The 26,609-nt window shown below is 53.7% G+C and overlaps 1 protein-coding gene across 9 annotated transcripts in view; it reads right to left on the bottom strand.

The window, feature by feature from the left end:
• Klhl29 (kelch like family member 29) overlaps nucleotides 1-26,609 on the bottom strand; it is a 282,109-nt gene that overhangs the window by 50,576 nt on the left and 204,924 nt on the right. For all 9 annotated transcript variants that reach the window (XM_026391300.2, XM_026391504.2, XM_026391581.2 and 6 more), the window contains 2 exons: nucleotides 10,500-10,641; nucleotides 6,982-7,491 (listed from right to left, as the gene is read on the bottom strand). In XM_026391300.2, coding sequence (XP_026247085.2) covers nucleotides 6,982-7,491; nucleotides 10,500-10,641 — 652 coding nt within the window. The remainder of the gene's footprint in view (nucleotides 1-6,981; nucleotides 7,492-10,499; nucleotides 10,642-26,609) is intronic.

Genomic DNA, 26,609 nt, shown 5'->3' with positions numbered 1-26,609 from the left:
TTCTCGTCTCCCCAGTGCAGTGCAGGCTCCTCCAGGGCCGACTCCTACCTCTCTCCCAGGGCCTGGCAAATGTCTGGAACCCTGGGCATTGCCTCAGGGACCCCTGCCCAGTAGGACCATGACCCATTTGGGGCGCTCAGCTGGAACGCTGGCTGTCCCTTTTGCCCGACTCATGGGAGAAGCCAAGTGTGGGCTCTGCACACAGTAGGTGCCTCAGACTACATACATTGGTTGCTCAATAAATACTTGGTGGTGCAGCAGGGAGGGAGGTAACAGGACTCAAGCTCTTTTGTGGCCTCTGAGTGCCAATGACCACGAACCTAGCCTGTCACTTCTGGTTAGAGATGGCAGAGCTTGGGACCAGGGTAGCAGGTCCTACCATGGGTTAATACCTGGACATGTCCCCCCCCCCCCTTGCTCCTGTCTGAAGATCCCTTTCATAGCCAGGTGCATTGGCACAGGCCTGTCATCCCAGTGGCTCCGGAGGCTGAGACAGGAGGATCACAAGTTCAAGCCAGCCTTCGTAACTTAATGAGGCCTAAGCAACTTAGCAAGACCCTGCCTCAAAATAAAAACATAAAAAAAGGGGTGGGTATGTGGCTCAGTGGTTAAATGTCCCTGGGTTCAATCTGTGGAACCAAAAGAAAGAAAAGAAAACTAGACGGGGGCCAGAGCAGGATCTGTCACCTCAAGGATTCTCAGCAGCGGTTGGAGGCTGAGAGCTGTGTGCACCTGCAGCACTGTGAGAAGAGGCCTGGGCGCCTCGCTCGGCCTGGGCGCCTCGCTCGGCCTGGGCGTCACTGAGTGGGGTGGCTGGGGTTCCTCCTGTTCCCAGGATGGCCTGTCTCTGGGTGGTCTGGCTGCCTGCACCGCATCTTGCTGCTTTCCTGGTTCGCTCACAGTTAAATGATCTGTTAACCTAACCGTTAAGCCCTGGACAACTCTCCAATTAATGAGGAACAAAACCCTGAGGACAGAGCGATGGAAGCGGGGAGGGCTCCTGAGCAGGGCTGGGCAGGTGAGGAGGAGACACTCCACGGGCATTTGCAGTGCCCAGGCTCGGACGTGCCTACCCCTGGGAGGGTGCTCGGGCTGGTGTGGGGCTGGGAGGGAGAGTTAGGGCGATGGTGGGCTGGGCTCCCCGGGAGGTCCGGAGCCCTGTGCTCTCTGGACCATCGTTATTCCCTAGCATTCTTTAGGATTTACAGTAGCCGTAGCAATAATGACGGGTAACATGATAGTGAGCCTACTGTGTGCCAGGCACTGTGTTAAGACGACGTAAATTATCTATTACTCACAGCAGGTCTGTGGAATGGCCCTATGTTATAGATGTGGAAACTTAGAGACACCAATATTTCTGGCACGAGTCTGTTGGGTTAGTGGGCAGCGGAACTTGAGTTCTATCCAAGGAGACAGTTGCCGACTCTGGGCTCCTGACCGCCTTCTATGCTGCCAGCTATATGCTCCTGACCAGCTCACCCTGCCTGGGTAGGTTGGTCTGTAGAAATCAGAGAATTCCAATCACCTGATATGTTGATGCTGCCATGGAGCAAGACCCACCTGTTGTGTGTCCTTGTACTCTAATATCAAGTTGAAGGTCACAGGGTGGATGTACATACAGCTCCTGGAATTATGAGGAAGGCTCCTGCAGCAGGCTGGTTCCTTCTGGTTGTTATGGTGATGGTGGAGGACCTTACAATTGGAAAGGGGGATTTTCTTCTGTTCAGAGTGGACCCCTGGGAACTAGGTTCTTTAAATATCATAAGGTACTCTCCTAAGACTCTGGAAGGCAAATTGGTCTACGATTTGTCACATTAACCTGGGCCCCTAAAAGACCACGGGCACTGAAGGATGACCCTCATACTGGTGGTAGAACTAACAGTGAACAACTTTATAGTGATCATCTCACTCTAAGAACTACTCTAAGAGGTTTATACAAAATAACTCGATCCTCATGACGGTAAAAATCAGATTCTAATCATGATCTCCCTTTTATATATGAGGAGACAGAGGTAGAATTCCAGATCCGATGTGCTCTGGTGGACTTATGTTCCTAGAGGGGGGGACGGGCAAGGGGACTGCACTTGGCAAACTGGAATGCCTGGGCCTCCGGGATGCCGCACCGCCAATTCCTCGCCCAGTGTTTTGCAGCCTCACCCAACACACCCTCCCTGTGCATCTAGCCGGGTGCTGGGTTGGCTGTTGGGGTGAAGTGGGAATTGTATGAAGTCCTTGCCTGAACCATCCGGGGCTTCACAGTATAATCGGGGAGGGCAGAGCAATGGACAAGCTGTCTGAGGGGTGCCACTATTCAAGGCACAGAACATGGGTAAAGATGGAGAGAACCCAAGGCTTGGTGTGGCTCCTGGGCAGCCTGTGCACAGAACAGCAGACGATGAGGTAGGAGGCGGGCAGGAGCTGGGTTCCGCCGCTCCACTGCAATGGTGGGCACTGGGGAACAAAGAGGTGGGGACTGTTGGAGACATTCTATGGGGACATGGTAGGACCAAGCCTGCATTTATAAAAGACCACTCTGGCTGCACCTAGGAGCCTGGGCTGAAGGGATACACCGTGGGCCAGTTAAAGGCTGTTCAGTGACTTTGATTCTGAATCCTGGATAGATTCATGATGGCACTTCTAGGACGCAGGCACAGAAAGACAGGTCTGTGGGAGGGCGATTTCAGTGTGGCCTCACAGGTGGGGGCAAACAGCTTGATGGTGCAGTCAGCTCCTTCCCAAAGCTGTGTGCTCTGGACAGGTCAGAGGATGGGCCAGGAGAGAGGAGGTCTGTGTTGGCCTCCATGCCTGGGAAGAGCAGTCCAGAATTCACCTGCCGGAGAGGTGACACACCTCTCTCCTGTTCAGTGGCTTCGTCGGGGCTGCCAGCCTGGGAACGCGGCACTGGGGAGGGCCCTGCCTTCCCACCCCACTCAGCTGCCCTCTTTGCTGACCTTCCAGACCCGGGGCCAGTGTCATCAGCCGTGGTGGCAGCTGTTTTTTGGCATGAGCAAGCTCAGTGCTGTGCATGGCCAGGTCATAATTTCGTTTAATCCTCTAGAGGCCCAAGGAGGGTGGTTTGTCACCCCCATTTTAAAGATGAGGAAAGGGAAGCTCAAAGAGGTCAGGACTTCCCCGGTCATCCAACTATTCCTTATGCCTCAAAAGCATTTTTTTTTTTTAACAAGGTCCTGTCTTGGCCACTTGTGGGATCAGGAGCAGCACCCTGCCAGCAGGACTGGGGATGGACAGAGCTCTGTGGGGTGGAGGTCCAGGGACAGGAACAGGAAAGCAGAAACTGGAACCACAAGAAGGACTTATGGCTCCCCAGCCCCTGGGCAGGGAGACGAAGTCCTGAAAATGGATCTTCACGGCCCTTAACCCAGGCCTGCGAAATCTTGAGTCAGAAGAGACACGTCTCCCACCTGGGTCAGCTTGGACTTAGCTTTTTGGTGCCGAAGCAAATGAGAACAGGTGCAGCCCAGCCCCTCTCCCGAGACGTGCAGGTAAAGCACACCAGCCTTTCTGCCCTCACCTCTAGGCCCAGGGTCTGGGCTTTCAGAGGTCTCCAGCTCCCTCTAAGCCACCAACAATCCTTCATGGAAGAAGGCAAGGGTCACAGATCACCACACGCCTGGCTTCCACCCTTGCTGTGATTCCCAGGGACTCTTTTGGGTTCAAGGGTCCCCAGGAGCAGTGACATCAGATCTCAGGTTCTCCTGGGAGGCCTGAGTTTGGCCCCATCTCTCCCCAAGGATTAGCTCTGGGGTCTGAATCCAACTAGACCGACATCTCAGGTATTTCATAATAAGATTCAAACCAAACTAATTCTGTTTTCCTCCCTTATCACTTTGCACACATGAAATCTATTTTTAATTAGCTTTCAATATATCATCTAAAAAAAAAAGTCCCACAGCTTGCTCCCACCCCCAAATTGTTCTTAGAGAAAGATTTATCTTGTAAGTTTCTTAAGAAAATCTATATGTGCTCAATGCATTTAAATAACACTCATTAAAGTGAACGGCGCGCGCAAGCCAACTTCTCCAGTCACAGATGAGAGACAATCGCCTGACCTATTGCAAATCAAAAGGCATTTTGCACACCACCTTTATTTTTCAATTGGTTAAGTTTTAAATTAAAGTCCCAACGCCCTTTTTGGGAAAGCAGACTAATAGAGCCCTGACTGAAATTTTCGCTCAGTCGATTGAAAGATAATTACAAGAAACAAAATGTGAAATTTTAAATCAAGGCACTAATGAAGTCTAAAAATACCAGTGGCCCATCCCTCTGGCTGGCAGGACCTGTTCTTCATGGAGGGGGATCTCTCCGTAATTACTCAACCCCGTGAGAGGCCAGGTTGTCACGTCAAACAATGGTAGGCAGAAATCGCCGGGCCGTAATGAGCTAGATCGAGAGGCGTTCTCCGGTGGATCTTATTATAATGCTGGGCAAGGTTTCAAATGAAGAACCGGAGAAGGGGAGACTTATTTTTTTTTTTTTTAAAGTGGAATTCTAACTTGTGTTGATGCCACCATGCAGCGCCTCCTGTTCCCGCCTGGAGCCAGCTGTCTGTCATTTAGGAGTGTGAAATCAATTGGGTTTCAGAGATGTAAAATCCCTAGGGGCAAAATTAAAAGTGACCCAAATCCAAACCCACGTGGTCCCGTCAGGATTCTGACTCTCCCATGGCAAGTTTCAAAGATTTGGTTTCAAAATTTGGGCTTCTTATTTTAAAAAATATGGAGTTGTTTGACATTAGATCTGACAGACAAATTATAGCTTCAGCAATAAAGGCTTTTAAGACTAGCAATGAAAGGAGAAATTACTTAAAAAAAATAGAAAGCCCACTGAGGCTCCAGTTTGGAGGTTGTCTAGCGCGCGGGCTTCCTGGTCCTTCCTCCTGCAGAGTGAGGGCATCTGTCTGCCCTGGAGGGCCAAACAGCCGGCTTGTTGGCAACCGACGAAAATCAGTGCCATGGATGGGTCACTCATTCTCACTGGCCGGAGCTGGAGGATGGTGACCAGAAGGTGGGGCCATGGCCACTTCTGGGCCCCCTTCCTTCCCACCCTCACTCAGACTCACTCTGCCCATGGGGCCTGGTGAAGCAGATCCCACTGGGCCCCTCTTTCTTCTCTGCTCTTTGTAAGGCTTGGGACCGCAGGGGACAGGCCACACCCTCAGGCCCTGCACAGTTGCCACTGAGCACCTCTGCAAGGGTTTGCTGAGCCAGGGGGCCCCAGCACCAGCAGCCCAGCCCTATCCCTACCCCGGTGTCTTCCCCATCTCACATGGCCAGGACGGGGACGTTCAGATAAACCTGTGCCCAGCAGCTTTGGCGAGGCGGATGGCAGCTCAGGGCTGAGCCCCAATGGGGGACTCTATTGCCATCTGGGCCAGTTACCAGTTACATAGAACAACTCCATTCCTCAGTGCGTGCCTGGAACATGGCGAGCCAGCAAGATCCTTTGCCAACCTTGGGAGGCCTCCCATGCAGTGTGGGGAGAGCCACCCAGTGACTTGGGCACAGCCTTGGGGACAGCCAGGACTCCCGTGACTCAGTGTGTCAGACCTGGTGGCTTAGGAACTGAGAGCTGCTTTTATTTTTTTGGTGGGGGCGGGGAGAGGGGATTCTTTTTAAAGGGAGAGGGATTTTAACCAAAACAATTCAAACAAAAAATTGATTTACTGTTGTTTTTTTTTTTTTTTAAGATCTTAAACAAAGCAAGTTTACCAGAATTTAGATGTAATTTTCCATAATTTTGTCATTTAAAACTAGCGCTGATTTCCAAAACAAAGGCAGTCAAGGTTCAATCAGCTTGGGAGTGAAACCCAACAGAGATCTAGACGTGGCTTTGTGGTGGGGACACCTGACAAGACCTGGGAGAGCGGGCGAAGGAGAGTGGCTAACTGGATTGGTGGTTCTGCTGAGAAGCAGGGCCCCCGAGATGTGCTCTCTAACAGGAGGCAGAGATGCTGTGTCCAGACAGGGACAGGACCACGTCCAGGACCCCCAGGGGCCTTTTCTCAGGCAGCTTGGTGGCCCCAGTTGGGCAGGCGGCCACTGTGCACTCTTCTGCCTCCTCCTGCCCCCAGAGGGTGTGTACCTGGCTGAGGGCTGACAGCTTCCCCTCTGCCTGGAGCAAGAACAAGGACCTGGCCTCTCTGGGGTACAAATCCAGGGCCGATGAACCCTGAAGGCATCCCTCTGGTGCCCGGTCCTCTGTCCTCCCACACACTCAGCCTGGATGGAACCCTCCACAGGCAGCAAGAGCGAGGCCTGCTTCTGAGGCCGGGTGCTCTGACCCTGCGGCTGGGGCTTGCACTGAGGACCATGATGCCATTGTGCTCCCTTCCCAAGGATCTATCTACCTCTGAGCTCCCTAGGAGGACCCCCCCTGGGCTTGTGGGAAGAGGGTTCACTGAAGGCCAACAGGAGCTGCTCTTTCCCAGGGTCTCACAGAGCCACCCACAGGTCCTTGAACCCCCAAGTTCAAGTGGCTTGGGTGGTCTGGGGTGGCGCCTGGCCTGTCTAAAAGTCTTGGGTGCTGCTGTCATCCGGGGGCTGTGTGGAGGGAGCGCGCCCTGGAGGGTCTCAGAGAGTCCGTGTTCTGAATGTCTGTTCCATGGGCCCCCAGAGGAGCCGTGATTCCTGCTCAGTCTGCATCTTGGCCTGGCCCTGGGGTCAGAGGGGAGAGAGGCCCAGGGCTCTGGACTCTGCAGGCTCTCCCTTCCTTCCTCCTCCTGTTTTCCTCATTTGCCCATGCGATGCCCCCCTTCCTTCCTGCCCTCCACACTTGCCCTTCGCCTGGCCTCTGTCTGAGGCTTGGCCCTCCTGGGCAGGGGGAGGCCCCACTGCAGCCTCCAGCTTGGGGAGGCCAGTGAAGAAGCTGCCACAAACGCTCCTGTCCTGGCTAGGTTGGGGTGACCAGGCAGGGAGCTACAGACACAGGCACACAGAGAGGTGTGTGGGCAGCAGGACTTACCTTTGGGGTGCCCCGGGTCGGTGAACTCATATTTCCCCACGCCAATGGTCCGCAGCATCTGCAGCCCGTGGGCCGAGTCGGTTGTGGGGGGCCCGTTGGTGGCGGGGGCACTGTTGGGGAGAGTAGCGGACGGCTGGGCCGGCGGCGGAGGCAGCAGCGGCCCTGCCATATGGCCGTTGCCCACAGCGGAGGGTCCTGGACGGGCCACCTGCCCCACACCAGGCAGCGTGGGCACTGCCAGGGGCTGAGGGCTGGCATAGAGGGCCTGGGCAGGCATGTTCACCACCACGCTGCTCAGCGGCTGGGAGGGTGGCTGTGGGAGCGAGTAGTGGCCCGCCATCAGCGGGAGCTGGGGCCCCACATGGGGAGGCAGTGAGGGGGTCACCCCGATGACGGGGGCCTGGACGTTCACAGCTGGGCTGAAGGTGGGAGGCTGGGCCACTCCATAGGAGTGTGCGATCAGGGCAGGCTGGCTCCCGGCGGCCACCGTGGTCACCCATGGCCCCGTGCCTGCAAGGGAGATAAAAGAAACGTTATCTGCTGGTGACACATTCACTCAACAAACACCGACTGCCTCAGGCCCTGAGCTGGGGGCTGGGGCCACAGCAGTGGATGAGATACCTGGGTCCAGAGACTCACAAGCTAAGAATCTGTGATTACGGATCCAGGCCCTGGGCTTTCAGGGGGGTTATGGTTTGGATAGGAGGTGCTCCCCCAAAGCTCAAGTGTGAGACAGTGCAAGAAGGTTCAGAGGTGAGATGATTAGACAGCTTTAACATCATCAGTGGATGAATCCACTGATAGGGATTAACTGGGTGGTAGGGTGTGGCTGGAGGAGGCGGGTCACTGGGCATGTGCTTTTGGGATTTATATTTTGCCCCTGGTGAAGAGATCTCTCTGCTTCCTGGTTCATGTCCTGAGCTGCTTGCCTTGGCCACATCCTTCCTCTGTGATGTTCTGCCTCATCTTGGGCCCAGAGCCATGGACTCAACTGACCATGGACTGACCCTTGGAAACTGTGAGCCAAAGTAAATTTTTCTTCCTCTGTGTTGTTCTGGTCAAGTCTTTTGGTCACAGCAACAAAAGCGCTAACTAAAACGGGGATATGCACTGATGGCTGTGGGGCTCAGAGAAGGAAGAAGAGCTGCTTGGGAGAGGTGAGCAGCAAGCGACCGAGCAGAGAGGAAGAAAGCAGAGGCCTTCCAAGAGACCCGAGTTCCAATCTCGGCTCTACCACTGACCGGCCAACCACCCAGCAGTTGCCTTTGTTCTCTGAGCTTCGTCCTTCTCGGTTAAGTCAAACTGGCAACGCCTACCTTCTAGGGCTACGGGAAGGACTGAAGGAGGAAAATGTATAAAAAAAATAAAACCAGCTGAGTGTCTGGCACGTGGTAAATGCTCTATAAATGTTGGTGCTTCTTCCCCCTTTCTGGAGAACCCCCGGGGGAGGGAGGTGGGGAGAAAGCTACATGGTGGGGACAGTGTGTGCTGGGCCTTGAGGGAGGACACCAGAGCTTTGAGCAGGGCCAGGTGCTCCCAGGAGGGTCTCGGGGTGGGGCACGTGGAAAGGCTGCTAGGCACAGCCGGCCCCTGGGGAAACAAGAGGAGCCCACTCTGTCTCTTCGGGAAATTCTGGCTGAACACAAGGGTCCAGACACACCTTTTGAGATGTGATACAAAAGGAAGGTCAGCTGTGCCCAGCTCAGGCAGAGCAGGGCTGATATGAGGTGACCCTGGGGCTTGCAAGTGAAGCTGTTGGGCACAGGGACAGGGAAGGCCAGTCTGGTTGCCTCTGACGGAAGGAGAGCAGGTCTGGGTCTCGGTCGCCCAGTCGCTCTCTTGGTTTCCCTGGTTCCTCTGGCATGGCAGTGCAGACTGAGGCTGGAGAGGAGGGGTCCTGGAGGGTTGAAAGCAGGACTGGGAAATTCCATCCCAGAAACAGGATGGTGAGGCCGGGCAGGTGCCCAGATGGTGGGGTGACTCCCAAACACCAGAGGGTGCTGTCAGTGTGATGGTGCATGGTGAGGCTGGGGGACTCAGAGCAGGGCCTAGCCCTGGCTCCACCCTTTCCTAGCTAGGTGACCTGGGGACAAGCCATTCCTGAGTCACTCTGCTCATCGGCAGCAGGCACGATAACACAACATCCTAGGACTGCTGCAAGCATTGAGACGGCACACAGAGCCAGGCACATCATAAATATGCAGGAAATATTTATGATTTTGATAATGAGAGAGGTTGGGGAAAACTGGAAGCCAAAAAACATTGGCGAAGTCGTGCTGGCAAGATTCTAAAGAATGGATCGCTAAGGGGGACTGTCCCCAAGCTGAAGCAGAGGAGGTGGCATCACAGTGAGTCAGCCTAGGTGTCTCAAGGCCCAGGCATGTCAGCCGAAGCTCACTTCTGCCTGGAAAAGTGCCTTAGACCTTCAGAGCCCAGCTGGTGAGGCCCAGGCAGCTCTGTGGTGAAGACAGAGGGGGAGTCCCTGCAGGATTCATTGATGAAGGGTGAATGCTCTTCCCTTTAGGTCTCTGGTCCCATGCAGCAGGTCCTGATCACCACTTTTTATGACTTAAATGGCGGCTTGAAATCCACCATGACTGGGTCTACAGAGGATACAATATCATGAGGACTGGGAACAGGGCAGCCAGGAAAGCAGGGGTCCTACAGACCCAAGGAGCTGCTTGGGGAGAGATTGACAGGGCCTGCCCTTGGGTCTCCAAACCCAGCTGCCTCAGCTGATTGTGAGGAGGTGAACAGCAGTGGCCTCAGGACAGTCTTGGGGTTTTGTTGCTGAGGCGGCCTGTGATGTGGCTGTGGGTTGAGCAGATGCAATCCAAGGCTGCAATGACTAGAGTGGAGGGGACACGGAAGGAAGGAGGTGCCCCTGTGGGCGGTCCTCATTGTGTTCTCTGTGCTCAAGGAGGATGCAGCGAGGAGCAATTGCCCAGAGGTAAAGGGACTGGAATCCATGGGTTCTGGGGCATGGCTGGAGGGTTTGGTGTGTTTACCCTGCGGAAGACTTGGAGGGGGGAGGAAAGGGGTCTTCAGAGATCTGTGGGCTGTTGCACAGAGGGATGATGTTCTGTGACTCCTGACGGGGAGCTCTGGGGCGAGTGGGAGGTGAAATGGAGGGCATCTGTTCTGGTCACAGCTGTCCAAAGGAGGACTGGGATGCAGTAGGACGTGGGGAGCTCCCAGTCCCTGGGGCTGTGCCATCCCAGTTCCACTTACCATGGACATGCCAAGACCTCCCTGGAAGGTGCCGCGTGAGGAATCACAGTACTAAGGTTTGGGAATGACTAATCAAAATAACTGGAGCTGATCCAAGTCACCTCTGTGGTGTTTCTCGCACACCCTTGCTCTCCCACCTGCTTTCTTGAGTAGCAGAGAAAGGAGCAGAAGAACAGCAAGAGCAGAGAGAACACCTCCAGGGACCCCACCCCCTGAGCTCGCAGGACCCATTGGGAGAGGCGGGCACCCAGCAGGCAGGTGTCCCTGCTTGCTGACAAAGTACACACCTGGATTGTCGCTCTCCCTCATCTGTTTGGAGGGCGGCTCGTCAGTGTCCCAGGGTGTGGACTGATTGATGGGCGTCTGCCCCCACCGGATGCTGGTCGCGAGTCCCTGGGACTGATTGTCCGCTTTGGAGATGCCAGGAGCCTGCGGAAACAGATGAGGAGGGTGAGCGCAGTCTGGCTTGGGTTGCTGGCCTGGGACCTGTTCTCCTGAACATACCCCGGCTGTCGACTGAACTTGGGGCCAGAGGCAGAGCCCTGGTCCAGCTTTCCAGCCCCACAGGGAATTGCAGGTTATCTTGGTAGAATCGCAGCAGCTGAGGCCACTGCTCCAGAAGCCCCAGGCCAGGGCCCCCGCGGCCCCGCAGCAGCCACCTGCTCCACCTGCGCTACCATAGCTGAGTGTGTTCTGGGCCATGAAACCCCAGGCTCTGTCATCGAGAAACCATCACAACACAACTGTTATTGACTTACCAGGGCCTGTGCTGAGCACCTACTGTGTACCCAGCCCAGCCCCAGAGCCACCAAGTGCCCACCTTTTGACAGGTGTCCACTTCCTCAGAATTCATAATGCGATGGCCAACTGCTCTCTCTGCAAAGTGCCACCATCAGGTGGAAAGTGAGGGTCACTGTACATTCCCTTCCTGCCCCGACACCAGCCACTGAGGTGCAAATCCCACCCAGGAGGGTGGGGAGGGTGGGAGCTGAGGCCTGTTGGGACACAGTTCAGACCCTCCCCAGGCAGTGGGACCCCTGGCTCCTGCATAATGGAAAGCCATAGTTTAAAGTGAAAATGAGCCTTGGAGTGGATTCCAAAATTAGGGTAGCACTGGCCTCCCTGAGTGAGAGCCTCACAATGGGAGATGACTGAGTCACCAAGAATCTCGTAGTCACTAAGAATCATTCTTAATGAGGTGACAAAATGTTCATACTGCAATGTTCAATGAGAAAAACAGGCCACAAAATGACACACACATGACCTCCCTACGTGAATGTCTCCGCGTCAAACAACATGTGCAGGAGGGGAATGGCCAAAATGTCAGCAGGGCTGTTGTCCTTGAGTAGGGATAATGGGTAACTTCTGTTCTGTCTCTGGACTGTGCTGTATTTACCAAGTTTTCTACTATGGCCATTATTTATTAGCCAAAAAAAAAAAAATACTAAAAACATGCTGGAGCGGCCAGGATGGTGTACCTGAATGTGAGGAGCCGTGGGTCTCTGTGGAGGTGGCTTTGGGAAGAACAACTGTGGCTCCCAGGAGGGTAACCAGAGCCCACCCAGGCATGGGGTGGAGCATGAGGGGGGGTGATGGGCAGAGGTGGCTGCCAACCAGAGACAGTCCCAGACAGCAAAGAAGCCCCGAGGGACATCTGTAGGTGAGGGCTACAGTTCTTGTGGTGGCTTCTGATGGCACTAGGCCCAGTGATGTATGGTAGGAGGTTCAGCTCCCTGCTGGGCCCCTGACTGAGTGACTCCTGTGTCCCAGGTCAGGGGCTATGAGCCAGGAGGCCGCGGCCACACTTCTTAGGGCTTTGCTGAATAATGCAGATGGCACACAGTGACTGCATTAGGGCCTGCTGGGAGGAGCAGGAGCCACATCCCGGTAGGACCTGAGGCTGTGCCGAGCTGATTGCATTAAGCTGCACTTTATCTCTGGCCTGCATTTCAGATTCTCCGCTTCTGTGAACAGAGCAAGAAACAAAGGAGGAGAGATTCTTCTGAGGAAAGAACAATTCCTTGGACAAGCGTCCTCACCAGGGGCCTCTGCCCCGGTTCTGTCTGTGGGAGCTGGGGGCCGGGGTGTGAGATGGGACTGGGGATTTAGCCATGCTCGCCAGCAGCGTTAGGGAACACAGTGTGGCTCTCCCAGCATTCCCAGACAGCTTCCAATGTGTTCCCTGACAAGGGAAGCCAGCTTACTCCCTCTGCAGCCTGTATTTCCAGGCTCCGAGGTCCTGGGGATTCAGAAGCACAAAGATTGCTTCTCCTGCAACCAGAGGCATAGGAAGGGGAAGAAGCACCCCCTACCCTGGGGCCCGATTTTGGGTCCAGTTTGAATGCTGAGACCCCAGCCTCCTTTCCGCTTCGCTGACAATTCAGAACCCCCGCCTACCAGAAGGGGGTGCTGCAGCCTGTCTTTGCTGTCGGGATCCCTTAGGCCTCCCAGGCAAGAGGCAGCTCAGGTTTTTAGAATCCTCCCTCGGCCACCATTTCTGCCCTGCAGGTTCGCATGGCAACTTGGGGTGGGGGTGGGGGTGCCAGAAACTCACCCAGGAATGGCCATTGCTACCAGGAGAGGAGGCTGGGGTCTTCTCGAGTTTGGGTCACCAGGTTTTGCCCTCTTAAATTTCTCGCTCCCATGTTTGCCTTAAAATCAGGGGAGTTTCTGAACTGGAAAAATTGAGCACTTTTCCGTCGGCACACATCACTCAAGCCTGTGGTTCCAAAACACTCCTGCCAGTTTGCTCACTTGCTCATTTTGTGTCTTGGTCTGTTCCTTCGGCACTGGACTCTGGTTCTGTGTCACGCACTGGCCAGGGCAGTGGGGACCTAGGTGACTGAGACTCAGCTCTGCCCTCAAGCGGCTGCACCAGTGGAGCAGAGAACTCCGGTGCACAAATGGTAGGAACGTGTGACAGCTTGGACAGAGGCCAGGAGCTCTTGGGGGCAGAGGTGGGCCTAGAGTGGCTGGGAGGAGATCGCAGGGGCTTCGAGGGGCCTGCATGGCCGTGTCTTTCATGAATACTGTGAGCGGTTTCTTTCTTTAAATGTATATGTGTGTATATATGTATATATTTTTTCTCTCTTTTTAAAATTTGTTATAATCTGTCCATACCTGCATACAATAAAACAGTATAATTTGATCAATTTAATTCCCCAGTACCTCCCCTATTCCTCCCCTCCCTTCCCCTGATCCCTTTCTATTTATATATATATATATATATATATATATATATATATATAATTTGTTCTAATTAGTTATAGGTGACGATAGAATGAATTTTGGCACATTATACACAAATGGAGCACAACTTCTCATTCCTCTGGCTGTGCATGGTGCAGAGTCACACCCGTAGTGTATCATACATGTATATAGGGTAATAATGTCTGTCTCATTCTGCCATCCTTCCCATCCCCACAGCCCCTCTCCTCCCCTGGCTCCCCTCTGAACAATCCAGAGTTCCTTCACTCTACAAGCGATTTCTTATGTACAAGAAAGCAGTTCTGCAGTGAGAAGAAAAACAGTCTTTTTTTTTTTTTTTTTTTTAGGAAAGATAAATAAGACTACTCACATTCCACACTGCGCTAGCAACATCTGAAACTGCAAGCAACTTGCAGTTCGGGGATTTAATTTTATTAAAATAATGAAATGGACATTCCTTCCACTTCTTCCAGAAAAGGCCTGGGCACAGGGGTATGTCCTATGAGGAGCCTGGCTTCCCGGTGGGCAATACACCGACTGGTGCATGTTGTCCAAGGCAGGCCCCTCTTCCTGCCAAGGGCTCCAGGCCCAAAGTAAAACAAACCAGACCTCAGATTCTGGAGGTTTCTGGGATGAAGAATGGGTCCGTGGCTCCAGCTCTGAACTCAAGTCCTGCTACCTGTTCTCTCCAATGGTTCAGAATCCCCACAAGTGGATCCAGACTCCACCCCAGCCTGAGTGCCAGATCTCCCGAGAGGAGGGCTCCCCTACACAAAAGCCACAAAACCCAACCAGGACAAGGTAGCCCTGGGCAGGGGGAAGAAGGTGGGGCTGAGCAGGCCTCACCTTGCTTCCTGGGAAGCCACTCAGACTGTACCTTTCCCTAGCATCCCTGGCATGGCTTCTGCTCCTGTGACTTGGTGGTGCTTGGCAGAGCAGAGGCAGACCCTCCCCCTGCCCAGTCCCACAGAGTGGCCCTATCTGCCCATCATCAGGCCTGAACAGTTCTCTCGGCTTCTCTTTAATGAGATGCTAATGGGATGCATCATTAACGCAGCAGCTTTTTAAACCCAAGCTCTTGTAAATTTTCAAAGGTCACATTTTTACGGTGGCTGACAGCATCCTGCTTCTTTCAGCGACTGATGAACACTAAAGACCCAGGTCCTTTACGGCTGAAGCTCCCTGTGAGGCGGTGGCACAGGCTGAAGGTGTCTGCTGGTCTTGGGGGCAGGGGACCACCCACCTGCAGCAGTCTCACAGGACATACGGGTGGCATTTTACCAGTTTGGGGGAACCAGTTACACATGGACCACATGCAAAGATGCTGGCAGAGGGGGTTGTGAGGGCTGACCCCTGGCCAGGGAGGCACGTGCTCCACCCTGCACCCACAAGTGTGCAATACCCCACAGGGGAAGGCTCTTGCTAATTTGTCGACCCAGAGGGAGCACTTTTCCCTAGTTTGCACACAGTGCTATATAGGCTAGTGGCATCGAGGTGATCAGGGAGGTTGGAAAGATGACAGGGATATAGACTCCTGGGGCCCTCCAGGCCTTGCTGATTCACCCTCCACTCCATGTGCCCATGATCATCTCAGTGCTCAGCACTGCTGCTTGGTGAATGCTCCTCACTTTGGGAGGAGGGAAGTGCGCAGGTCACGGAGCAGAGACATAACATAGTATGACTCCCTTCCTTAGGGATGTGAAGTTTCCAGACTGTGCTGGGACCCCTAACACTACTTCCCTGGATGTTTCTGGAAGCTGCTTGGAGGCCTAGCTGACCCAATCCACTGACTGATGCCCAGAACCTATGGCCCCCTCCTGTGCGCCTGGTATGGTAAAGGTGTGAGATGCTGAAAGGCAGAGGAGGGGGGAGGGGACAAAGCACAGCGTCTTCCACTGTTTTCCCAAGAAATCAGAGAAGTGTGAATTAACAGAGCCTGGAGGTCAGAGAGAAGCCTCCAGAAGAGATGGGCTGGTGTTGGGCCATGAAAGCTAAGCAAGATTCAGAAAGGCAGACAGCCTGGGGCTGAGGTCAGCACCAAAGGGTCCTGAAGCCACTTGTACATTTCCAGCCTACATACATCTGACAGGGTCCAGCTCCGGGCTCCACTTCTGGGGTCACATGGGTGGACAATGGTGCCTGTGCTCATGATCCTCTACCAGCCATCAGCCTGCCTTCCAGACTGGATCTGTCGGCTTTGAGGCCCTGACACTGTGTGAGTGTCAGAGTAGGCAGAGGCTGCCCCTGCTGAGTGCCACTGAGCATGACAGTCACCCTGCTAGCTTCATCCCTCACAGCTGTGAGACCCCTCCCCATCAGGGCTCCCAGAGTCCTCTCTGCCCTTGCCTCAGTTTATTTCCATTCTTATTCTGGGCCAGAAGCGCTGTCAGACACTTGGGATCAGTGATAGTCATAAAGTCCTGCCCTGGAGGGATTCACAGCAAGCACAATCAGACTCCGACACCAGGGACGCACGAGGACCACACTGAAAGAGATGGCAGGGAACAGACCCACAGTGCTGTCTCACTCCCACCTGGATAATAGAGGGACTGGGGCCACAGACAAGAATAGGTACAATAAAATCATGATGAAATGCAAAGGAAGACGAGACCAGGGAAAGCGAAGAGTTACTGCTGCGCAGAAGAAAATTGCAGACATGCAGGCCAAGGGGCTCTTAGCCGTTAGCATAGTACTGAGCTTCCGAGCAATCAAATAAAAATGTGGGTATTCAGGCCTGTGACTATCTTGACAGGCAGATGTGCCTCTATGTCACACACACACACACACACACACACACACACACACACATTTTTGGTGAATGCTGGGAATTGAACCTGGGGGATTTGTACTTGCAAGGCAAGTGCTCTACCCCTGAGCCACATCCCCATCTCTGGCCTATCCTTTTCAGAGCTTTTGCATTGGTCTCTTGGACCCTGGAGACCAGACTAATTATTAGTGATCGCTACCAAGTGACTGTCATCAACACCACCAGCACCACAAGTTCTCTGAGCTTCCATGCACAAATTTGTGAGATATTTGAAAATGTTGTTGTTTAAAGTCACTAGAGAAGGAGAAAAAAAAAAAGAAAAAAATCGGGGGGGGGAGGGGGCAGTAGGATATGCAGTCTATTGTGTATATTGTAAAATAGCAAAAGATCAAGAAGTCATTGGTGTGTGGCTCTTGGCAGACGCTCTGCCGTTCTGTCTGCGTCCCTCTGTGTTCTGCGAGAGTAGCATAGGTACTGGAGGGACTGTAATTGCGTAAATGCTGAGAGTAAGCACATCCTCCAGAGGGGGTGGTGGGAGTGGAGTGGCCTTGGAGGAAAGGCCGGGAAGCTCAGGCTGCGGCAGAGACAGCACCAGCGGGGAACCGGAGCTCACTGCACCCTGACCTCGCTCCACAGCCTCATTTTGGTCTCAAGACTCCCTGCAATATCCGCTCAGCTTGGGCAATCCTAGCTTTGCCCCGCCCACCCCGACACCCCTGCTCTGGATCTCTGGATTCAGCAGCCTCCTAGGGATAAGGGACGCTGATCTGGCCTGGGCCCTGCTGCGAATCTTTGCCTCGTTTTCTGATTGCCCGGCACATTTTAAACACTCCGTCAGAAAACTCGCTCTGCAGCTTTCCTTGCAGCCGAGGCACAGGCATGTGACCTGCCACTCAAACACACTTGGGTGAGATAGCAGCCTGGAGGTCAAGCAATCTCTGAACCTATGCCCTGCAGAGGTTGGTGGCAGAGGCCCACGGAGTCAGGAGCACGTGGATGGGGGGCTCTGCTGTCCTCAGCCCAGCATGAAAGGCGAGTGCTGTCATTTACTTTTTCTTCTTTCTCTGGAGGGTGACCATTCCCACAGCTCTTCTGAGAATCCCAGAACAGGTGCTTGTACCTGGCAGAAGGGAATAGGGCTCAGGCCCCTCTACCCACCAGGCCTTGGGCTGCCCCGGGGAATCACATCACAGCGGTTGCCAGTGCCAGCCCTGCATAGCGGGCAGGCCTTCCCCTGCAGAGGGTGGACCTTTCCCTTTATTTTAGCGTCTCTTCCCCTGCAAGGAACTTAGGGTCCTCCTGGTACCCAGGTCCACCTGTGGGGGATGGTGGAGGCCAGATTTTGGTAAATGCAGTCATATTCAGGTGGAGTGTGGGGCCTCTTCACAAAGGTGAAGCCTGGAAAGGCAATTCTTATGTTATTAATTTTTTTTTAATATTTTATTTTTAGTTGTAGTTGGACACAATACCTTTATTTAATTTATTTATTTTTATGTGGTGCTGAGGATTGAACCCAGGGCCTCACATGTGCCAGGCGAGCGCTCTACTGCTGAGCCACAACCCCAGCCCAAGGCAATTCTTATTGTAAAGGAATGGCATTCCCCTGGTGGAGCTCTGGCCTGGGAGATCTTTTGGCGTCTAGGACATTTTGATAGGCCATGGGTTTATACCTGGACTGCTGGACTTTTTGGAGGTGGCAGCTGGTCGCTGAGTGCAGGTACAGCATCCGACCACCACCACCACCACCGCAGGCACTTCCAATGCGAGTGCACAAAAGTGCATCTGGGGGACGTGTCAGGAATGCAGGTGTCTGGACCCTACTCCTAGAGGCTCCGATTCAGCTGGTCCAGGACAGGGGGACCTCAAATGTGCTTCTTTGACAAGCCTATAGTGATGCTGATGCAGGGAGCCCATGGCCTTAATCTGTAGAGCAATGACAGTCTTTAAGCCAAGTTCAAGTCTGGGGTCCCTAGAGGTTGTAGCTGCTCAACAGGTTCTGACTGGGGCAGATTTTGGAGTCTTGCTTAGTGGCTCATGGGAGCCAGCGCCTTGGGGAGAAAAAGATTCTTATTCTGCACCTAGGTTTGGAGGGGTCAGAAGGATGTATTGACAGACAACAATGTTCCAAATCTATGGTCTCCGGTAAGAGCAAATGACCTCTTAGGGTCTCGCCATTCCTATTTCACTGTGGAAACTGAACTGCAATCAAGAGGAGAATTGCAGTTAAACCCCACTAGGTGCAGAGGGAGAGTTTCAGGAGCCCCTCTTGTCCTCATTAACCAGGCTGCCCTCTCGGGACCCTGGCCCCAGGCTGGCACCCTTGGCCTCCCCTTTGGAGCCCCTCCATAATGTGCTCCGGAGCCTGGTGAAATTTCTAATAATACTGACCAATGATGTGTTAAATTGAGACACTTCTGGCTCGTACGCCGGAAACGGCATGATGGTTTAAAGGACCAGTGCTTACCTTTCTCTATCAATTTGCTGCTAAATTACTGCTTTCAGAGCAACTTATAGGAAAGTAATTCTTTATTTAAATTTTAATTTCAATCTTGTCATTTTAAATATATATTCAGATTCCAATCATATTAGGGAATATGATGATGTCTCTGGAGGGTAAATGATCCTGCTGGGAGCCTGGGTGGGGGTAAAGGATATAATGGGGCTAAGGGAGTGGCTGGGTAAGGAGGGAAAGACCCCCAGGGACAGCCTTGGCTAGGGTGGGATACAGAACTCTCCAGGGTTCCTCCCAGCTCTAACCCTACCCTGGGACCCCAGGCTTTGGGGACAGCCCTTAGGGAATCTGTAGATACTTTAAGGTGAAACCTCCAACCATTTCCTGTGCCTAGAACACCATGAGGACCCCAGCTATAAGTGGGTGCCAGGATAGATGTAATGGGGCTACCTAGACAGCCATCGTCCTAAAGCTCAAATTTATCCACTGTCTGCCACATGTCAGGCGTGGGCATGAATGGATTTCCTTCCACAAGGAATTCTGTGTTCATCCTTTCATTTGACAGATGAGAGTAAGAAGGCTCAGAGAGGTTCAGTGATACTTAGGGTCTGCCAGATTGGGACTCTGACCCATGTCTCTTCTGTCTTAGTTCTCTTTTGTGTTGCTATAACAAAATATCTGGGCCTGGATACATTAAAAAAAAAAAAAGACATTGATTTAGCTCACAGTTCTCTAGTTCAGGAGCATGGTGTCTGCAATCTGCTCAGCTCTCGTGAAGGCCTCATGGTGACGGCATCATAACGGCAGGAGTGCATGTGGAAGATATCACATGGCAAGACAGGAAGCCAGGGACTGGGGAGGGGTCAGCTCACTCTGTGACTCTCCAGGGAACGAATCTACTCCTTCCTGACCCAATCCCTTGAGATAGCATGACTCCACTCAAGAAGAGGAGTCCCATGACTTAAAAGCCTTCCACTGGGTCCCCCTCTTCGGAGTTCCCGACCTCACTACCCCACACTGGGACTCAGCTTCCAGCATGTGACTTTTGGGGGACAAACCATGTCCAAGCCATAGCACTACTAAGACCCTCAGAAATGCGCAAGCTACACCTCCTCAGCCTGCTCCTCCTGTGGCTGACCGTTCCATAAGTGGGCTTCACATCAAGGCAGTGTCCACACCACCCTGTTGGATCAACACTTAGAACCCTCCCATGGGTGCCCACAGGGACACTGGACACTGCTTCCTTTCCTTTACTGTGTCCAGCCCAACTGGGTCACCTGCGCTGACCCGGATGGCACACTGGAGCCGGGAACCGGCTCGGGTCCTCCATTATCTTGCTCCCTCAGACCCCAAACTCTGAGCCACCACCGATGTGCTCCCCTGATCTGGGCTCTCTCTGGTGGGGCCAGTCCCTCAGTCTCAATCCGGAGTTGCACAATCTGACACCTTACCCCCTCCTGGGCTGGTGGCACACTGCAGGGCCCACTCTTTTTATCCCTCTCTTTCTTTAGCATTTGATTCCTCTCTTTCTTTCTCTTGTGAGCTTCTTTTGATTTCCCACCATGGGGGCTGAGAAAAGTCTTTGACCCCTTCACCTGCCGTTCCAGAATCTGTCAGCCTCTACCCCTTCCTCCGTGGCCACCCCTCCCTGAGCCTGGGCGCCTGGGCATTCGCCTCTGCCCACTTCTTCCTTACCCTGCGTTTCAGTGGGCCCACCCTCTTCAGATGACCAAGCTCTGTCTCAGGCCGTCCCCAGGTACCTCTCCCACCCGCTCACTCTGAGCTTCCTCCTTCCTGCTGTTTCTGTTTTCTCCAAGCTTTTCCTGGTTCTTCACCCAAATGTCCGGGCTCCTTCCTTGTTCTCCCGGCTGGTTCCTCCTGCCAAACATGGACAGGCCTCGGGGCTCCCACTGGGCCCCCTCCCTCTCTCAGGCCTGCGGGGGCCCTATCTTCTTTCATAATTATTTTCCTGATACGAAACACCAGTGCGGTAGCCACTGTCTTTGATAGAACCCGGCTTTCTACAGTATTCTGGAAGTATATTTGCTTTTCCCTTGTCCAACATCAAAGCCTATTCCTCGGAGACGTTTATGCTCAAAGTTGAGCACAGATGGCCTTCGCTGCAGACGTGCGCCAGCCACGGATGAGGCTGGCTTTTGCGCCGCTCTCTGGCACGTGCCCTGTCCAGGCCCCCGGTCCCTTCCTATAAGCACTCTCCCCGTGGAGGGGCCCCGTGGACAAAAGAAATGATAAATCCGGCAGAACCTTACAACTCCACGCTTTCAACTTTCCTCTAACAACTTTCAACCGAAAACTTCTTAGTCCTATTTCCAAGTAACTTTTCATCCATTACAAAACCCACAAATTTTTCAAAGGGGCTTTGAAATAAGATCACCTATATATAAAAAAAAGCCCATCACAAACGAAAGTCTTTGAAAAGAAAGAGGCCCTTTCCTGGGCTTCAGTTCCCCTCTGATACGTTTTCCTTTCATTCTGTGGAAGGTGCAGGGCAGGCCTGGCCCTCAGGAGCCGCCTGTGATGTGGGAGGGAGTGGCCAGACGGACACACGGGATGAGGGGAGAGTGCCGGGCAGCTGCTGCGAGCCCTGCGAGCCGGGCCGGGCCTTTCATCCCCCTTCAATCAGCCCTCGCGGTGCCCCCAACAGCAACCTGCCTGTCCTGCTCAGAGGCCCGCCACCTGCCTGTTCCCGTTCAACTCAGCCACGGTGACACACAGCTAGCTCCTCTCTATCCTGGCCACGGTTTCATTCTTGTCCCCAAAGTGGGCGTGTAGGTAGGCGCGGCCAGGGCAGCTCCTGTTCCGGCCTTTGATGGGACATTTCCCCAATGCCGGCCCTGCAGGCGGTGACTCTGAGAACACCCCTCGCCCTCCCCAGGGTCAGCCTCCGCCTCTCAGTCACACATTTGACAGCACCCGCTTCCGGGATCCTTTGTCGTGTTCACATTTGAAATCCGCAGTGAATCTGCGGAGGAAAAGCCCTGTCCCGGGCAGCTGGGCTAATTCCCTGACCCAGCCACCCACTGACCACTGACGGGGTCTGGCTCGCAGAGGCCTGGACCCAGTATTAATTCTGAACCGGGTTTCTGAGGCCTTCCTGGAGACAGCGCCCAAGCACCTTGGGGAGGCAGCCCTCTAGAATGGCTTGGTGAGGGTGGGAGGGCTGACCTGGCCTCCTGTCCCCCGCAGGGGTTCCTCGGTCCCCTGCCAGGTGCCAAGCCTGGATCCACTAAGCCGCCCTGGTGCCTAGGAGACTTCCTAGCGAGGAGGAATTCCAAGCTTGAGTCCACCCACTATCAAACCTCCTGAAGTCCCCCTTTCCTAGTGGTGGGCCTCCACAGAACGTAATTATTATTATTTTTTTATTACAAACAAAGACTCGCCGGGGAGAGGGACCGGTCCTCAGCTCTCAGCCCTCTGTGTGTGACTCCACAGCACTGGCTCCTCGAGCAGGAAGTCAGCTGAAAGCAACTCCAACGCCCAGCAGCTCAATCCTGACACAGACATCCTCAGCGACCTCATTAGAGGCCTCACAAGAGAGGGGACTGTGGCAGAGTCACACCGAGGGGCAGGCAGGACAAAGAGACAAACAATGCAGCACAAATGTCCTTGTGAGGCAGCTCCTCAGACAGAGCGGCACAGCCGAAGGAGCCAGGCAGCGGAGACAGTTTTATTGCAGGGACTTAAAGACTCCCCGAAGCAAGTCAGGGTCCCAGCGTGAGTCTCAGGGCCCAAGTCTGGGTTCCGTTGCAGTGTGGGGCTTGTAACTGGATGCACCGACCAGCCTTGCCATGGAATACTCCAGAGGCATGCAAGGAAGGGCTCAGTTGACATTTCCTGGCTCCTGGACACTCACTCTGCTTTCTGATTTCCCAGTCTCTCCATAAAGAGAGCAATGTGTGGCCAGGCAGGTGCTGAGGGAGAACGGCTCCCTCTGGCTGGTCCAGCTCAGCTGCGGATCCCTGGGTCTGAGTTGAGGTGGTTAAATGATTTTTTTTTTTTTTTTTTTTTTTTAAAGAAATGGCATCGTTCAGCACCAGCCTATCTCTTTGGGCTTTGGGAAGCGTGCGAGGCAGAGAGCGTCTATCCACACTTGCAGGAGGCCCAGGGGCAAGAGGGACTATGTAAAAATCTTAAAAGGCAATGGGTAGGGCAGGAGAAGCAGGCCCTGTTGGATAGACAGATGGACTTGGATTCCTTGGGAGTGACACTGAGGAAGAGCAGGAGGGAGTAGGCACACACGTGCCACTGTAGTGTCTAAGTCACTGCAAGACTCTGGTTCTGCTCTGCAAGAGGAAGCCTCTCTGCCGACTCCTGCAGTGAGACCTGGCTGAACCCTGGAGACTGCTGAGAGACGGCACGTGGGCTTCCTGTCTGAGGCTGCTTGCTGTGGATTCCAGGGTCCAGGAGAGGGATCCACTGACAACCCCCCCTTAGCAGGCGTCAATCTCCTCACTTGCAAGGGCAGTGCCACCTGGCCACTCAAGCTTCATCTTCTCTGTGGGGCTCGTCACCTTCAGTTGAATCATCCACCCACCCACCCACCCACCCACCCCTCACCCCGGGCACATGGAGAAGCTTTCCTGTGCTGGAGATACAGTCGTGAGTACTCTCTGGCCTCAGGGAGTGCACAGGCTATGGAGGAATTCCAATCATAATCTTAATAACTGATATCGATTGAACCTTCAGATGGGCCAGTTTACAACCCCTCAGGGCCTGCGAGTTCTTTGAGGCCAAGGCCTGGGTGTTTATTTCTGCTCCCATAACAAAATAACATACCGGGTGGCTTAAGCAACAGAAACATGCTTCTCACACTTCTAGAGGCTGGGGCACCTGAGATCAAGGGTCAGCATGGCCGGGTCTGGTGAGACCCCTCCTCCTGGCTGGCAGGTGGCTGGTTGCCTTCTGACCGTGTGTTCACACGGCAAAAAGAGACAGAGACTTCTTAGAGGGGCACTAATACCATCACGAGGACCCCACCCTTATGATCTAAACCTCACTATCTCCTAAAGACCCCATCTCCAAATACCATCACGTTAGGGGATGAGGACTTCAACCTGTGGAGTTTCGGGGGGCAGGATTCAGTCCATGCACGCTGTGGGTGTTCTGAAGCGCTGCCTGAATTGATCTATCTGCTTGAGGTTTCTCCGGCTCCTTCTTGTCCACCAGACCCTGGGGGTGTGTTTAGTGCGGAGAGACACCCATAGACCTGACTAGCATACTGATCAGCTCTCCCACCAGCCTGAACTCTAATTTGCGGATGGTTTGCTTTTTTCCCCCCCTCACAACATAATCTCCATGATCTCTAGTCTTTCTCGAATGCTGTTGAAAGGCTTGTTGTATTTATCTCCGGAGAATCCGCCGTGCCCCTGTGCAATTTTCCATTGTCATGGTTCATTTTAATTTCCTCTAAGGCTGTTGGCCACTCTCGTGTTCAGAAATAGCTTGTTCCACTTAATAAAAGCGCTTAAATATGCAGACAAGAGAAGTTTCCTTTGCTTGCTCCTAAACATCACAGTAAGTGGAGAGGGTTCCACACCCTGCCTCATGCTGTGAGGCCGAGCCCAGATCATGTGGCTTCTCAGGAAGACGTTCCGAGTAAATGTTCAAGGGCATGAACAGAATCCAAGAAGTTTTGGTGAAAACCCAGGCAACCTGGATGCCCCTACATCCAGGATGCTCGTAACCTGGTGACAATCACCGGTTTCCCAGAGCTGCCTCACCCTGTATAGTGCTCTGAGCAAAAGTTTTGGCTCTGAAGCTCATTCTACCACTAACTGGCCTTGTGACCTTGCACAAGTCATTTTACCTCTCTGAGCCCCTGCTTCTCTCCTTCTTCTATAAAACAGGCACAGTATTTCCTCCTTTGAAAGATGGGTTTCAGTGAAGAGCGGAAATCTCTTCCTTCCAGGGCTTTGCACAGCACCTGGCAAAAGTCAGGGGGCTCAGCAAGGGGCAGTTGTTTTTGGGGGGATCCAAGAACATGGACAAACTAAGGAGCCTTGTCAAGAAGGCCATCGTGCTGAAGACTAAATCTAAAAGTTTCTCTGGTTGCTGCCACCAGAGAATCTCCCATAGGCAGTGGGTTATCAAGAAAGGACAAAGAGGTGGAAAGCAGGTTGGATCCCCATTCAGAAACAGGATGGTCCTCGATGGGGCCAAAAACTAGGTCATTGCACCTTCTGGTGGTGGCTGGGCTGAATTGTAGATCAAGTATCTGCACAGTGGTGGGTTTGCTGACCTGGATGTTCAGGGTCAGTGGTGGGTTTGCTGACCCGGATGTCCAGGGTCAATGTCTCAGGGCATCTTCCTTTTGCTTAAATTACCACATTTAAGATGCAAGAGTACAAGTCACAGGTAGATATTGATGTGGAACTGGGAGTGTGGTGGCCCAGGCACTGACTTAAATCTCTGACAAAGACATGCACCAAGGGCCTTCGTTTTGTTTGGCTCGGGAAGCCTGTTCCTGTCTTATTCTGCTCTGTACCTGGTCCTTCCAGTACACGGAAGCCTCCCTGCCTCTAGAGAGCCCCTGAGCTCAGCTAAGGGAGTAGGGGTGGGCAGGAGGCTGAAGACCTACATGCTCTGGTCCATGAATGCCCCAGAGACGGCCAGCACAGGCCGTCGCTGTTAGAACCCAGCACACGCAGCTCACCTGGAATACCAAGGACCCCTTTGCAGAGCTTGGGGATCACTCTGGGGGCTACTGTCCCCACATACTTGTCTATAAACACCCCTGAGTAAGTGATGCACCTGCATCACGACCCCTTTCTATCGCTCCCGGGAGCTAGTCTGTGGATCTAGTTGAGATCACATTTAAGCAGCAGCAGAGACGGCAGCTTCCCCCACCTCCACCTGGGCCTGGCCAGCCTGCAGCTCTTTCTCCAGCTGCTGCCTTCTCTGAACAACACCCCCACTCCACCCTGCTCTACAGCCCGCCCCCAAATGACGCACGCGTTCCTTCAAGGTGCACACACGTGCACGTAGGTGCCACGTGCGCTCCCCCACGCACACTGCACACAGGCCCACCGAGCCCCCTGCCTGCCGTGGCTGCAGGAGAGCGCACCCTGCAGGGCAGGGTAGCTGGCGGACCCCTTGCCTGCCCCGTGGAATCTTTTCTTCTCCAACGGCTCCAAAACATGGAGTCCCCCAAGGCCACTGTGAGCTTCCCTCCCAGACACTTTTTCCTAAATCAGCTTCCAATCTGACTCATTTCAGTTTTAAAACAAGAAAACATCAACAAACACGATGCAGGGAAACAGATGGTAACAATTACAGGCGGGAGAAAACAGAGCCCGCTGCCTCGAGAAGGGGCAGGCAAACAAGTTGTTCCCCCAACAGTGGTTCTTCCCCAGGCCACTCCTGGGTAAACCTGGGGGGGAGGCTCCCAGGGCCTGTCCCCACCATGCCATTAGAGACCTGAGATCAGCTTCCTCCCTGTGTTCGGGACCAACTGTGACCAGCTCTGGCCACCTCACAGTACTGTGCGGAAGCCCGTCTCATCCACTAGACTGCAAGCTCTTGAGGGCAGGGCATGGCTCATCAGTCTGGGGGCCAATTGTGAGCTGGTTCTGGAGCTAGGTTGTTGGTTCAGGTCCAAGCTCTGCCACTGACAAGTGGGGAGAGCTGGGGTGAGGCAAAGGACCTATGTGTGCCCTCCTTGTCTCACCTCCCCAAACAGAGACAATTCTAATACCCACACCATGGACCATCGACTGGTATGTGCAGAGGACTCAGCACCAAGCCCAGAGCATGGTGGGTGCTGCGTGTAGAACCTCCAGTGGTTGCTCCTGCCCACGTGGATGGCTGGCTTCTTGCCTGGTGCTCCTTAAAGGCCTGATGAGTGAAGGGTTGGGAGGCAGCCTTCAGCTGCCCAGGAAGGATGCACGGGCCATTCCAGGTACAGGTGCCATCCACCGAACCAGTGCTGAGAGGATAAGCCATGTTGGGGGT

Source organism: Urocitellus parryii, chromosome 12 (assembly GCF_045843805.1).
Source record: "Urocitellus parryii isolate mUroPar1 chromosome 12, mUroPar1.hap1, whole genome shotgun sequence".
Classification (NCBI taxonomy): Eukaryota; Metazoa; Chordata; class Mammalia; order Rodentia; family Sciuridae; genus Urocitellus; species Urocitellus parryii.
This window is presented reverse-complemented; position numbering and strand designations above follow the sequence as displayed.